Source organism: Elephantulus edwardii, unplaced genomic scaffold (assembly GCF_000299155.1).
Source record: "Elephantulus edwardii isolate Elephantulus edwardi_28Jun2011 unplaced genomic scaffold, EleEdw1.0 scaffold00072, whole genome shotgun sequence".
Lineage (NCBI taxonomy): Eukaryota > Metazoa > Chordata > Mammalia > Macroscelidea > Macroscelididae > Elephantulus > Elephantulus edwardii.
Genome location: NW_006399822.1, coordinates 11049554 through 11064486, shown reverse-complemented (window position 1 = coordinate 11064486; position 14933 = coordinate 11049554). Strand labels below are relative to the sequence as shown.

At 40.2% G+C, this 14933-nt stretch overlaps 1 protein-coding gene across 1 annotated transcript in view; it reads right to left on the bottom strand.

Moving 5' to 3' along the window:
• Window positions 1-816: 816 nt before the first annotated feature.
• Window positions 817-14933, bottom strand: part of TMEM231 (transmembrane protein 231) — a 25609-nt gene continuing 11492 nt past the window's right edge. Inside the window, exons 3-7 of the mRNA XM_006888827.1 lie at window positions 11797-11925; window positions 10484-10627; window positions 8548-8629; window positions 1627-1732; window positions 817-997 (exon numbers count right to left, since the gene is read on the bottom strand). Of these exons, the coding sequence (XP_006888889.1) occupies window positions 817-997; window positions 1627-1732; window positions 8548-8629; window positions 10484-10627; window positions 11797-11925 (642 nt within the window). The remainder of the gene's footprint in view (window positions 998-1626; window positions 1733-8547; window positions 8630-10483; window positions 10628-11796; window positions 11926-14933) is intronic.

Genomic DNA, 14933 nt, shown 5'->3' with positions numbered 1-14933 from the left:
AAAGGCCTCTCAGTTCTGTGGGAGATACACTGATACCCAGAGTGGAAAGTACTAGTGATTTGTATATTTATCGTATGCAAATAATGGGGTGTAGAACCCTAAAGATCACAGAAACCAGCTACTGTTGAGTCAAGGGCAACTCTACAGGACAGAGAAGCACTGTGCTCAGGACTCCCCATCTTTCTTTCCCAGAGTAAGGGATGAGCTTTCAGTTAGCAAATCACATTGTGCCCAGGCTCCTTGTATAGCAGCTTACAATGGGGGAGCTACACACTGCAATCCCAGAGGAACACGGTTCGAATCCACCAGATGCTCTGCCAGAGAAGGAGGCGCAATATCCTCCTGTACCAGTCAGATCTGATTTGACGGTACACGCACACAAAATAATAAAATTTAAAAAAAAAACAAAACAATGGGGGAGCTACAAGCACGGCAAGCCCTACAAAGAGCTCAAGAGAGAAATGACTCTTTGCGTAACCAGATTTGGGAGTTATCCCAACACACGGGAATGCACTCATTTTCTTCTGAAATTCAGGTCTAAGGCAAAAAAACGAAAACCAAACAAACAGTCAGCTCTCACACCTTTCCATCATTAGTCCCTGATGAAGCTGTAGTCAGATGCTTGGAAGAAAGGGAATTTGTATAAAGGAAAACTGTAAAGAACTCTGTTCTTCATCTCTGAGGGAGAGAACACAGGCTAGCTCATGTCCATGGGCTCTTTTTACAAACGTCCGTCCTAACCTGACAGTTCTCAGAAGCCAACAGGGAGGTGGAAAGCCCTCTCCTCATCCGGCAGAGAGGCTGAAAGCCCTCTCCTCATGACAAGTGCTCCTTACACAGCTCTCTCGAGGGCACGGCTGTTGCTGGGATGGTGCTCACCACCTGATTCTGAAACACGAATATTTTGATTCTTTGAAACACCCAGAGGAAGATGAGCAGGATGCTGACATACTGGACCCAGGCAAACTTGATCATCTCCCAGAATCCTGGCTGATAGGTGCGGGGAGAGTTAAGGCGTCACAAGTGGATATTTTGTAAATCATTGCTCAACTGAGGCTTCCCACTCGGGCAGGAAATGGCCAAAATGTTTTAAAAACCCTTAAGATAAAAAGGACAACAAAAGGTGATTAAGACATACATATGGATGACTCTGACCTCAAAGAATTGCTCAGAGAGGATATGAACAGGAAATGAAAGATTCCCTCCATATGAAGAGCAGACACGAACGCATTTGCATGGGGCAATGGAAGTTCAGTGGTCAAAGCCTCGCCTCCCACACGCGAGAGCAGACAGGATTCTTGGTCAAGGGCTCTGCTTCCTTGTTTGTGTTCATAATGCCAAACAGGTTTCAGCAAAGCTTCCAGACCTCGACAGATTAGGAAGAAAGGGCTGGTGCTCTACCTCCGAAACCAGCTAACGAGCCTATGCACAAGAGTACGGTCCCCACAGGTGACGGGGACTTGCATGGACTGGGCGGCCCTCCACTCCATTGTACGCAGGGCAGCTGACAAGCTAACGCTAGCCTTTCCTTACCTAAGGCTTACCACATCTGTTCTAAAGTGGAACAACAGCGGAATCCTTTTGGATGGAGGAGGAGGAGTTACTTTTGACTCACAGAAAGGATATGAAATGACTTCCACGGGGTACCGGATCACCGCATTGATCACAAACGGAGCTTCAGCAGCCCTTCCAACCAGCCAGATGGGATTAGGGTCCATGAAGATAGTGGTAACTGCAAACAAATCGTGAATCATTCATCTAAGGATGGTTCCTTTGGTAAAATATATTGCGTGGTATCTAGTGCTGCTCTAACAGAAATACGAGTGGGTGGCTCTAACAAACGGACGTGAATTTTTCCAGTTTTGAATTCAGTGAGTTGGCTGCGGAGGACAATTTTCTCTTTCCATTGGCTCTGGAGGAAGTTCTTTGTCTCTTTTGAGCTTCTGCTCCCCTGTCATTTTCATGTGGCTTGGCACACTTTCCCCCATATCTCTGCTTTCCCTTGATTGAGCTCTTTTATATCTCAAAAGAAATTGACTCAAGACACAAGCTACACGCCTCCTGTTTGTTAGTGTACTCAAGACAACTCATGCCCAAACGGGACTGTAACCACAGATACAGAGGTTAGGCTTTACAATACATATTTTTGGGGAGACTTAATTTAGTGGATAACAAGTGGTATAACAGCATTCTCCTGACCATGGGGAAAGTTTTGTCCTTCAGAATTTATCCCAAAAAACACCTCAAAGAGAAAAGTGCATGTATTGGGAAGACGCCGAATGTCATTGGCTACCAGGAGACTCAAAATCACAATAAGAGGATCATTTTATTCCCATTAGGATTGTTAAGATGAAAAAAAGGAAAGTAACAAATGCTAATGAGCATGCAGAGAAACTGGAAACCACATCTATAGCTGGCAGGCATGAAAAACGGTACAACAGTTTGGCAGTTTCTCAGAAAGTTAAACTAAAGCCACCGTTTGAACTACAAACCACACACTTATGTATAGACTCACGAAAGCGGCAATGCAAACAGACGCCTGCACCGCAGGGTTCACCGCAGCACTCCTCACAATAAACAGTCCGAAGGTGGAAACAATCCAAACACTCAGCAGCAGGTGAACGGACACAGAAAATGTGGTACAGCAAGTTTCTGGGCTAACAATGTCTGACAAGCTGTACTCATAATGGATTGCCTTCAGTTAAACACAATGGGTCCAGATAAGAAATACCCGCAGTTTGTTGGCTGAGGAAGAATACCACCTGCTTCTTTAGATCTACATCACTGCCACTCACACAGTGTCAAGTGCATTAAGTTTATAGTGGGTTTAATTGTCCTCTTATACAAACTGGGAGGAGGGTAGAGAGAATAGTGCAACAATGAATGAGTGGAAGCCCAAAATCTCTGTAAATGTTTATGAAAATTAATAAAATATAATTACAGAAAAAAAAAATAAATGTATGAAAAGAAATTTAAAAAAAAATAATTGTCCTCTTATTTACCCTTATGACTTCATAGTCTAAATGTGATGAACCAAGGAAATTATCATGATTGAAAATGAAGTACAAAAAACAACTATGAGATATCATCTCACCCCAGTAATAGCAAAATTTAACAGAACAGCTAGCAACAAATGCTGGCGAGGTTGTGGAGAGACTGGAACCCTTATTCACTGTTGGTGGGAGTGTAAAATGGTACAACCACTGTGGAAGGCGGTATGAAACTTTCTCAAAAAGTTGCAAATAGAAATACCATTTGACCCAGCAATTCCACTACTGGGAATATACCCCAAAGAGACCATAACTGACTAACAAGCAGATATATGCACACCCATGTTTATCGCGGCTTTGTTCACAATAGCAAAGAGATGGAAACAACCTAAGTGTCCATCGACAAATGAATGGATAGAGAAGCTGTGGTATAGTCACACAATGGAATACTACGCTGCATTGAAAAACAAGGAATTCATAAACTATTATACAAAATGGGTGACCCTGGAGGACCTCATGCTGAATGAAATATCTCAGTCACAAAAGGACAAATACTACATAGTGCCACTGTAGTAAAACAGGACTGACATCAGGGTTGGGGAGCCCAAGAAAAGAGGGGATAAATAATGTATACTTCATTGAAACAGAGGAGGGAGAGAACTGTTTAAAAGGATATATGATTAGGTATTATTGTCGTGTCAGGAGTCCAAAACGAAGGTTGCACAGTGGAGTGGACTTTGGGGGAGGGATCATACAACAATGAAAGAATTTTTCTTTTACTTTTCAAAGAGAAGAGTGAATTGGCGGGGAGAGGTTGGCCAGGGAGAAAAGTGCAACAACAATGAATGGAAATCCAAAGTCTCTAAACTTCCATTAAAATTAAAAAAAAAAAAAAAAAGAAATTGAGGTACAAATAACAATGAGATTAGAAAGAGCTGAACCACCATCAGTCAGGCTACAGTTGGTTAATGATTGGAAAAATTTTAAGAGATAAAATGGTCATTATGACTAAGTGATGTAGCGGTTTAGTTACTGAAATGGGAAAGCTACTGAAAATTTTGCTTAGACATTCAAAATCAGCATAATATGTCCACTGACTTGACTTTAATCCAAGAAAAGGCTGGAAGTCTTTTCAATGACTTAAGTGGAGGTAACTGTGGTGAAGAATTTGTTGGTTTGGTGACTTTTAAAGTAGAGGCAGGTTGATACAATATTTAAGTGCAAGATGAAGCAATGAGTGCTGATGTAAACGCCTTCAGGGATTTTACTTAAATGGTTGCAAAAATTATTGAGAAGGGAGGTTATTTGCCAGGCCAAATATTTAACATGTATTTTGGGGAAAATATTTGAAAGCATCTATTTTTTAAAATTTATTTTATTTCATTATTTTTTGTGTGTACCGTCAAATCAGATCTGACTGGTACAGGAGGAAATTGTTCCTCCTTCTCCAGCAGAGCATCTGGTGGTCGAACCATGCATCTCTGAAATTGCAGTTGCAGCTTCTTGCCACTAGGCCACCAGAGCTTGCCTGAAAGGATCTATTTTTTTTTTAATTGGTTTACAAAAAATCATTCAGCTATATTGTGTTTTATTCATGTACAACTGTTTTATATAATCATCCATATGTAGTATTCTATATAATTAATTGTTATTGCTTAATACCTTTAGGAGCTACACTTTTTTAAAAATTTTATTATTTTTTGTGTGTGTACCATCAAATCAGATCTGACTGGTACAGGAGGAGATTATCCCTCCTTCTCCAGCAGAGCATCTGGTGGATACAATCTATACTTTTAAAGAGAAAAAAAAATGCACCAATGGACAAGGAACCAAAGGAGAAGCCAGTATTATACTCGAGGGTAATGTACTCAGGGATTTTAAGTTAAGCCTTTGCTGGTGCATTGCTCCCCAAATCTGAGGGCCTTCTATAAGGCATGCCTTCTCACTATTTGGAAGGCAAGTACAAAGACAAGTCACAATTACCATCTTTGAAGACTGGATCCTGAAACATTTTATACCTGCTGTTGACTATTATTATTATGCTTAAAATGATTTAGTGCATTTGAAAGTATTTCTTAAAAAAAAAAAAAGAAAGAAAGTATCTCTTAAGTGTTTTGGATGCACTGCAAGGTAAAATACATAAGATAATATAACAAATACTTGACTAACTGATGCTAAATAAGCATTCAGTACTTATTCAGATTCACTTACAGATTTAACTTATTAAAAAACAGACTCTGAGGTCAATTTATAAAAAGCATTGCTCTGAGGTTAATTATAATAAACACATCAAAAAAGTAAGGACCAATTAACACCTTAAAAAAACATCTCCAACAGTTAAAAAAAGAACAGCAAGCAAAGCCTCAAGTCTCCAGAAGAAAGGAGATAATAAAAATAAGAGCAGAATTAAATGAAAAAATAAAAGGGCAAAGCAATAGAACTGTTAAGACTGGAAGTTGGATCTTGAAAGAATGAATAAAATCTACAAGCCCCTGGCACTCAATCAAAGGAAAGAAAGTGCAAATAATACAAATCAGGAATGAAATGGATGACATCACAACAGAATCAATTAAAATAAAAAAGAGAATAACAGAATATTATGATAAACTACTGCTGTTATGTGCCCTGAGGTCAAAACCAAATTACAGCTGACATCTAGTGGGTTTTCAAAAGCTGTAAATTACATGAAGGAGACTGTCCATTATTCTCCTGATTGATTTAAATCACCTGCCTTTGGATTGGCAATGCAACTCCTTACTCACTAGGCCACCAGAGCACCCATGAAGAATTATACTCCAACAATTCGGATAACCTAGAGGAAATGGACAAATTTTAAGAAACTCACTGCTTATCTAAACTAACATAGATCAACTTGGAAAACTGGAACAAATTCACCACAAAAGAAGAAACTGAACAGGTCATAAAAGCACTCCCAACCACAAAAGTCCTGGCCCAAATGGCTTGCCTAGTGAATTCCACCAAACATTTCTAGAAAACCTGACACTAATCCCACTCATACTATTTCAGAAGATAGAAAAAGATGGAGTGCTCCTCAATTTAAAGGACTTCTTGTGGTCTAGTGGAAATAATCTGTGCTGCAATTCTGAAGGCTCGGAGTCACAAGCCCCTCTGTGCGAAGAGGATGAGTAATCTCCTCCCACATGATTAGCTGCCTAAGAAAACACGCTGGAGGGTCAGCTATGTGGCAGTTCTGGCTCATTGGTACAGAACAACAACTCCTGAATTCATTTTTCGAAGCAAGCATAAACCTGATACTAAAGCCCGGCAGAGATACCATTCAAAAAGAAAATGATACTCTGCTGGAGAAGGAGGAGCAATGTCCTCCTCCTGTACCAGTCAGATCTGATTTGACGGTACACACATACAAAATAGTAAAATAAATTTAAAAAAAAAAAAGAAAATGATAGATGAATATCCCTTATAAACAAGGATGCAAAAATTTCTCAATAAAATCCTAGCCAATACATCCAACAACATTATATTAAAAAAAAAATCATCCAACGTGTTCAAGTGAGATGCCTACCAGGTCTGCATGGATGATTCAACACTAGAAATCAATCCGTGTAGTCCTGAAACACTGGAGGAAAATCACAGGATTATATCAACTGATGAAGAAAATACATTTGACAAAATTCAACACCCTAAAAAAAAATAAATAAAAAATAATTTAAAAAAAATTTCAACACCCTAGGGAGCTCTTGTGGCCTAGTGGTAGGAAGCTGCACTACAATACCAGAGGTGCGCAGTTCAAATCCACCAGATGCTCTGCTGGAGAAGGAGGCACAATCTCCTCCTGTGCCAGTCAGATCTGATTTTATGGTATATAGAAAAATAATAAAATTAAAAAAAATTCAACACCCTAATAAAAATACTCAACAAAATAGGAATAGAAAGAAACTTCTGCAACATAATTAAAAGCATATAGTTAAAACCAATAGCTAACATGACTCTCAATGGAAAGCAACTGGAGGCATTCCTCTTGTGAATGAGAATCAGAGAAGACTGTCCTTTATCCTCACTCCTACTCAATACCTAATTGGCAGACTCAGCCAGTGCAATAAAGCAAGAAAAAGAAATAAAAGGTATCCAAATTGGCAAAGAGAAAGTAAAATTATCTTAATTTGTAGATTATATGTATATATATACACACATATATATACATATACATATATATACACACACATATACATATATATACGTGTATGTGTATATATACGTGTATATATACATATATACATATACACACATACACATATACATATACACACATACACATATACATACACACACACACACACACATATATATATATATATATAAAAATCCCAAAGACTCAGCAAGGCAATTACTGGATCTAACTGACCAACTTAGCAAAGTGACAGGGCAGAAGGTCAATTAAAAAAAAAAAGATGTATTCCTCTACAGTACAAAGAGAACTCTCAAAAGGAAATAAGAAAACAATGCCATTTAAAATAGTCACCCCAAAGATGAAATATTTAAGAATAAATCTAACCAGAGATACAACTGCCATTTCTTAAGCTTAAGTAACTAAATAATAATTTTTTTAAAAAAAGAACAAATTTAAGCCTCGAGTGGCAATACTTAAGGATGATATGGGCAGAATATTGAATGATCCAGGAAGCATCAAAAGAAGATGCGGGGAGTACACAGAGTCGCTGTACCAAAAGGAACTGGCTAACACAGAGGAATATCATGAAATAACATACGATCAAGAGGCAATGGTGATGGCTACTATGAAGGAATTGGCAAAAAACATGGCCCTAGCAATTGTTAAAATCCCAAATGACATACTGTAATGAACAAATCCTCCTCTGGACTTACCAGATTGTGCCAAGACATCTAGAGGAAAATTACTTGGTTAACTGACTAGAAGAGATCCATATTTATTCCCATTTTTTAAAAAAAGATGATCAGACAGATTATGCAAATTACTGAATAATATAACTACTATCACACGCAAGCAAAATCCTGCTGAAGATTAGCCAAAAATGACTGGAACAGTACATTGACTTTCTGATAAAGAACCACCAGAAATACAAGATGGGTTTAGAAGAGGCTTTGGTATTAGGGACATCACAGCCAACATCAGATGGAATCTTGGCTGAAAGTAGAGAGTACCAGAAGAATGTTTATCTGTGTCTGATAAACACAAGTCTGTCACTTCCATTCTCCTCTTGGACTGCTAATGTGGAGTGAATCAAGCCACGTTCTCTTTTTCTCTCTGCAAATTAGGGACAGCAACTTGCCTTTGCCTTCTTTGACAGGTATGATGTAGCAAGCAACTACCCAAGCCAGTCATGCAATAACCATAGTCATGAATCATCACCACTTAATAGCTCTTCCCAGTATAGTCATAGGGGAAGAAGAGCCAGATCCTGGAAAGGCCACCTTTGTCCTAGGTTGACTGGTTGGACATTTTCACCTGGCCCAGGATTTGAACTCTGTTTCTCTCCACTGCCCCCACTGGCCAGGAAAGTCTCGAGCCGGAGATGAGTGGACTGCACCAGTGACTCACCGTTCCTTTCCTGGTAAGCGGCAACAATGCGGGTGAGGTCGTAGTCAAAGGCGAAAGGGCTGGTGCCATCGATCACAGAGGCCTGGGAGCAGAGGAGAGCATGGTGAGAGGGCTGTTATTTCTATCTTCCTCCCAACCCAGGCTGATCCCACAGCACAGCCTCTTGCTCTTGCTGGCCTATTGAAGAGTCAGTAAACTTCTCTCAGGAAGATTAAACATGCAACAACTGAAGTTCATTTCCATCTACTCTCCTTTTGTAGGGAGGGAAACAGAGCATCAACATGTACCATGTATGGGCTTTAGGGCTGTTTAAATACCCTTCTTTGTTCCTTTGTGTTTTTCTTGTTCTCTGTACTCTCTCTAGTTTCTCTCAGAAAGCACACAAATTCTTCCAAAAAGAAAATAATTTCCTTCCAGCTTTTGAGTATTATGTTCTAATTGATGTAATCTGATAGGTAAACTTTTTCATCAACAATGCACTATTGTTACAGTCCTTTTCTTAGAGTAACCCCATGTCCTAGTTTATCTGAACAATCCTGGTTAATACCTCTAACAACTTGTCAAGAAGATATATGGAAGGATACAGGCCCCCTTGTGAGAGATAAGGGTTAGGAACAAGTGATCAGATGGATGACTTCTGGGCTTAGGCAGACAGCTCTGGTTCTTTACTCTCCAGCTCTGGGACTTGGGGGAAATGTGAATATACAAAATAAAAACCTATCTTTGCTGTGCTGCAATCCCAAAGGCATGTGGTTTGAATTTACCAGACGAAGGGGCAATTTCCTCCTATGCCAGTTGGATCTGACACAATAATACACAACAAAAAAACCTCCAAAAAACAACAAAAACCCCCATCCTATCCTTGGTATAGCTGATGAAAACAAGAGAAATAAATGTGGATGAGGGATGAGAGATGGAGGGAGGATGCTGTTTTAGAAAGAAGGGTCAGGGAGGTGCTGTGCCATTTGACCAGGGACCTGCATGAAGCCGTAGAATGAGTTGTGTTGATATTGGACAGAGGGAACGGTGCAACACCAAAGCTCTGAGAGAGGAGCTGCTTCGTGGGGTCCAAAAGCAGCAATAAAAAAAATCCAGTGTGGCTGTGAGGAAGCCAGGAGAAAGGGGGGGGCAGGCAGTGAAAAACCTGGGAGAGGACCACTCAGGAGGCTGCTGTGATGGTTTAAGGGCCTGATCCATGGGAGCCTCTTGATGCAGAGCTGGTCTATGTTACATGCGCACACACTGTGGCTCATAGCACTGCTGAAATATTTTATGTGAACTAAAAGAAAAAAAAATCACTTGGAATATATACCCTGTGTGTGTTTATATGTAACTGAAAACAAGAAATAAATTAGTTACCAGGTAAAGAAATAAAATAGATTTTCTTTTCTTTTTTCTGCTATTTCCATCTAGGTAGAAAAATATGTGTAAAGTGCTAGAGATGAGTGTTGAATATACCATGGACTGCTAGGAGAACAAACAGGTTTGTCCTGGAGAGGGTGAAGCCAGAGTGTTCCCTGGAGTCAAGGATTCTGAAGCTTCGTCTGACATATTTTGGGCATGTTGCAAGGAGGGACTGGTCCTTGGAGAGGGACATCATGTTTGGCAGAGTGGAGGGGCGGCGAAGGAGAGGAAGACCCTCGATGAGATGGATCGATTCTGTGACTGGAGCGGTGGAAATAAGTGCGTTTGAGATGGCTAGCTTGGCGCAGGATAGAACAGCATTTAGAGCTCTTGTACATAGGGTCGCTATGAGTCGCAAGTGACTCGATGGCACATAACAACAACAACAATCATAATTTGAAAGAACTAATGGCAACCATTTCTCAGAAGTCTTCCAAGCCATCCACAGGGAGTAAAAAGTTATGTCTAAGCTTCACTTCTGCCTCCACAAAGAACCCAGTAAACAGTAAATAATATACAGGGGCGTCCTTACGTTGTAGCGCACATCCAGGCCACCTGAGCCGAGTGGCTGCCTCTGCTGCAGCCTCAACTCTCCATTCATGTGCAGCTGGGACCCGGGAATGGGGAAGGAGGACTGGAGGAAGGCCATGCTCTGCATCACGAATGTGGACATCCGCTGAAATCAAGACAAGGCAACAACACTCAAGGTGTTCAGACGAGGGGGCTCTGGCTCTAAGAGTTGTCTGTCTGGCATCGAAAGGTCCCTCACACGCACAGGTGAGCCGAGCAGGAAGCACGCTCCCCAGAACCCCCTCCATGACTAATAAGCCCACTGCCCATTCACTGGATTCTAACTCAACGTGACCCTGCAGGGCAGGGTAGAACTGCCCCATGGGGCTTCCACGGCTGCGATCTAGTTTACTTTTAACTAGGATATAATTGTAGTAGTAATTTTTTAAAAAATAGGGAGAAAAGTGCAACAATGAATGAATGGAATTCCAAAATCTCTGTAGATGTTCATTAACAACAATAATAATAATAACAAAAACAAACAGGGAAAAAAAATATGTTCTAAATGACAAAAGTTTCTTTAAAAATCTACTACCCCATCACGTGCATTTGTTTTGACATTTTTCAAATCTTGCATATTGAAAGAAATTAAAAACATTATCATTACAACATGTGACAAATAATTCCATACCTGCCTAACACTAATTGCATTCAAATTTTTAAGCTGATGCTTTTAAGTTTTACTGATACTACATACATGATAAAAGCAAAGCTAGAAGGGGTCTTAGAAAATAATCACACTTCAGTGAAATGAATGCTGATAAATACTCAAGCTTCTACACAAGAATTCTGTTCATGACATTACCAATAATTATAATCAGTGGGTATATTAATGCTGAACTTAAACATTTTCATACATAAAGTTCATTGTTGCATCAACTGGTAAATGGATAGAGAGAATACAGTACATGTCAATGCAATGGGGTATTATAGTGGTTCTGATACGTAATCCAGCACAGGAGAGCCCGAGGCTGAGATCTTTCAGGAAGCAGGCAGACACATCGTTTTTCCGGGGAGCAGTTAGTGGGTGCAAACAGCCAACTTTTCAGTAGCTGTTGAGTGTTTAACTGCTGTACTGCCAAGGTCCCTGAACTACTAAGAGTTCAGAGTAATTAATATGGTACTGATGAAGAATATGTAATTTGTCTCAATTAAATCACAAGTCACACCTCAGGAAAGTCTTATTCACAGAGATCAGCAGGAGGGCTCTGATCTATCCAGGTGGGGGTGGGTGGGTGGAGGGAAGACAAAGAGCCTTGTAATCCCTGGACTCACGTGCAACTGGTAGGAGAAGGTCAGGAGGAGCTGCACACCCAGCACGTGCTCCGTGGGCTGCAGGGGCAGCTCCAGTTTAAAATGCAACATGTCCACTTTCCCATCTTGGTTCCTGTCCTCTTCTCGGGTCTAGGAAATTCAAAGAGGCCCATGGCCCTGGTCCTTAATAAATTCGGGAAGAATACATAGCATTGTACCTAGATAATGATCTGTTCTCCTGCTGTATGCAGGCACCAGCTCCCTCCCTGAAAGGAAAATAGTCATTGGTGGATCAATAACAGAAAAAGACATACAATGTACATGGGCCTTGAACTTCATACTTGAACTTTGCTTCTCAAACATAAAAGAGTGCCAAAGTTCAATCCCAGAGGTGTGCGGTTCAAATCCACCAGATGCCCTGCTGGAGAAGGAGGGACAATCTCTTCCAGTACCGATCAGATCCAATTTGACGGTACACACACAAAAATAATAAAATTTTTTTAAAAAAAGAGTGCCAAAGTGGAAAAGAATTTGAAATGGCATTAACAATAGTCATAAGCTTCTCTTCCCATGATCCTGCGTATTCTTTTCTATGTTTTGCTGGTGAGGTTTTTCTGAAAGTCATGCCCGAGGTTTTAGGGAAAATTCAAACAGCATTATCAGAAATGTCTTCCAGCTCTCTAGACCTCAACTTGTCAGAATAGAAAAAATAATCTAATCGAATGCTTTACCTGCACCGAAACTGTGACAGGAAAACAACAGCTCTGTTCAGACATTTTTTTTTAAACCACAAGTGTTTTGCTCTAAATTCTTGTTGGATTTCATCTCATCATTGATGTCAGAACTTTAAAGCCTACAACTTTTAGTGCCAATCAATAAAATGAAAACAGAAGCCAAGAAAAAAAAAACAAAGCCTTAAAACAACATAGACACTTTATCAATTATTGACATCATGGTGAGAGAGGCACTGGCTTCTAGAGTGTTTTGCTTTGATGTACAAAGAGTTGGCACGGTTCAAATCCACCAGATGCTCTGCTGGAGAAGGAGGGAGCAATCTCCTCCTGTACCAGTCAGATCTGATTTGACGGTACACATAAAAATAATACAATAAAAATTTTTTTAAAAAGTTAAAAAAAAAAGAGTTGGCATGACTTACAACCAACACAACGGCTCCCAATAAGGCTAGCTGAGTTGTTATGAGACCATAGCCACCCATGAACAATAGCCCTGAACCTTGCCCTGTCCTGAGTCAACCTCACACTCATGAAAGAAAGGACTTTTAGACTCTGATAGAGGAACTCAGTGCAACATTCAAGCACTTGCTGCTAACCTACTGTGTTAAATACTGGGTTCTGCTGAAGAACAATCTGGCAAGATGCTCGCGTACATAAAGATGACAGCCAGAAAACCCCTAAGGCAGTTCTAATGCATCACACATTGCTTGCTAAATGCCAAAAACTGACTTAGTAACATCTATAACAGACTTGTTGCTGATTGCCTTCAAGTCGAACACGACTCATAGCAACCCTAAGAACAAAAGGCCTGAAGCCCCACTACAACTATCAACATTTATTAAAGTTCACAGAGTTTCCAGAGGCACGTTGTTTAGGAAATGGATGCCACTCCTGCTTCCAAACCTGTCATAGTATGTTATTGCTGTTATGTGCCACTGAGATAGCGACCCTACGTACGGCAGCTCTGAACCCTCCCCTTCCTGAGCCAGTCTCAATAACTCTGAGAGATCAACCCCCATGGCCCCAGTTACTGTATCAATCCATCTCATCCAGGGTCTTCTTCTTCTGTGCTGTCCGACCACCCAGGATGTCCGTCTCCAAGAACTGATCTCTCCTGGCCACTTGCCCAAAGTAAGTGAGGCGGAGCTTCAAAATCCTAGCCTCCAAGGAGAGACTAGGCTTCACCCTCTCCAAGACAGACCTATTTGTTTTCTTGGCAGTCCATGGTATGTTCAAGACTCTTCCCCAGCACCACAACTCAAAGGTATCTATTCTTCTTCTGTCATCCTTAGTCATTATCCAATTCTCTGAAGCATAACAAGTAATTGAGAAGACCATGGCCTGTATTAGGTGCACCTTTATATTTAAACTGACATCATTGCTCTTTAGCACTCTGGAGACTTCTATGACAGCAGATTTTCCCAATGCAATTTGTCTTCTGATTTCCTGACTGCTGGTGTTAAGACATAGACATGCATTTATATATTGTTGATGACTACCACTGAGTCAGAACTGACACATACGTGGCCATCCAACAGATTTTCTGAGGTAGTTAAGCTTCTCTTCACTTTGAAAGGTTCTTGTATCACTTTTTTTATTCAGTAAGTAGTATCTTGGATACTGCCCTGAGATAATCTTTAACCCTTAATCAAAAAATACCCCCTTAGGTCTTCTTAAAACCAAACAACAACTTTGTTTAACAAGTTAAGAAGCTCTGCCTTAATATCAGGCCCTTTGTTTTTTAACTGTGGTATGAATCAAAGTCTACAAAGCTAATCTGTTTCCCATTCAATTAATCATTCACATTGTTTTACAACATTAATTATAATACATAGTGCATACAAGGTAACTGTACATGCATACAAAGTAATTACATACATACAACATAACTACATATATACAACATAACTGTAACCACCTCCCCTTCTTGCTTTCTGAGCTTTGCTGTTCTTGTTGTGTACCCTAGATTTAGAACTGACTCATAGCTGAACCTGCAGGGGGTTTTCAGAGGCAGTTAATCACATGGAAGGAGACTGTCCATCCTCCCAGGGAGCATGTGGTGGCCTTGAACCTCTTACCTTTGGAATTGCAGCCCAGCCTCTTACCACTAGGCCACCAGAGTTCCCTGAGCAAATGGTACCCTTTTGATCTTATGTGGTTGATTATCCAAAGGAGCATCATGCCCTTTAAAGCACTAAAGGGTAAAAAGGTGTCAAATTGGCTGAGCAATTTCAAAGATTCAACAACAAAATAAATAAAACTGGAGGGGGGGCAGGTGAAGGAAATGGGAAAGATCCCCTGTGAAAAACAATTTTTAGAAACTTTGTTAAATTTAAAAAATAAACAAACAAACAAACAACCTGCTATGGGTGTTGTGGGGTTTTAAAATTTATTTATTTTTAGCTTTCTTATCATTGTTTTATT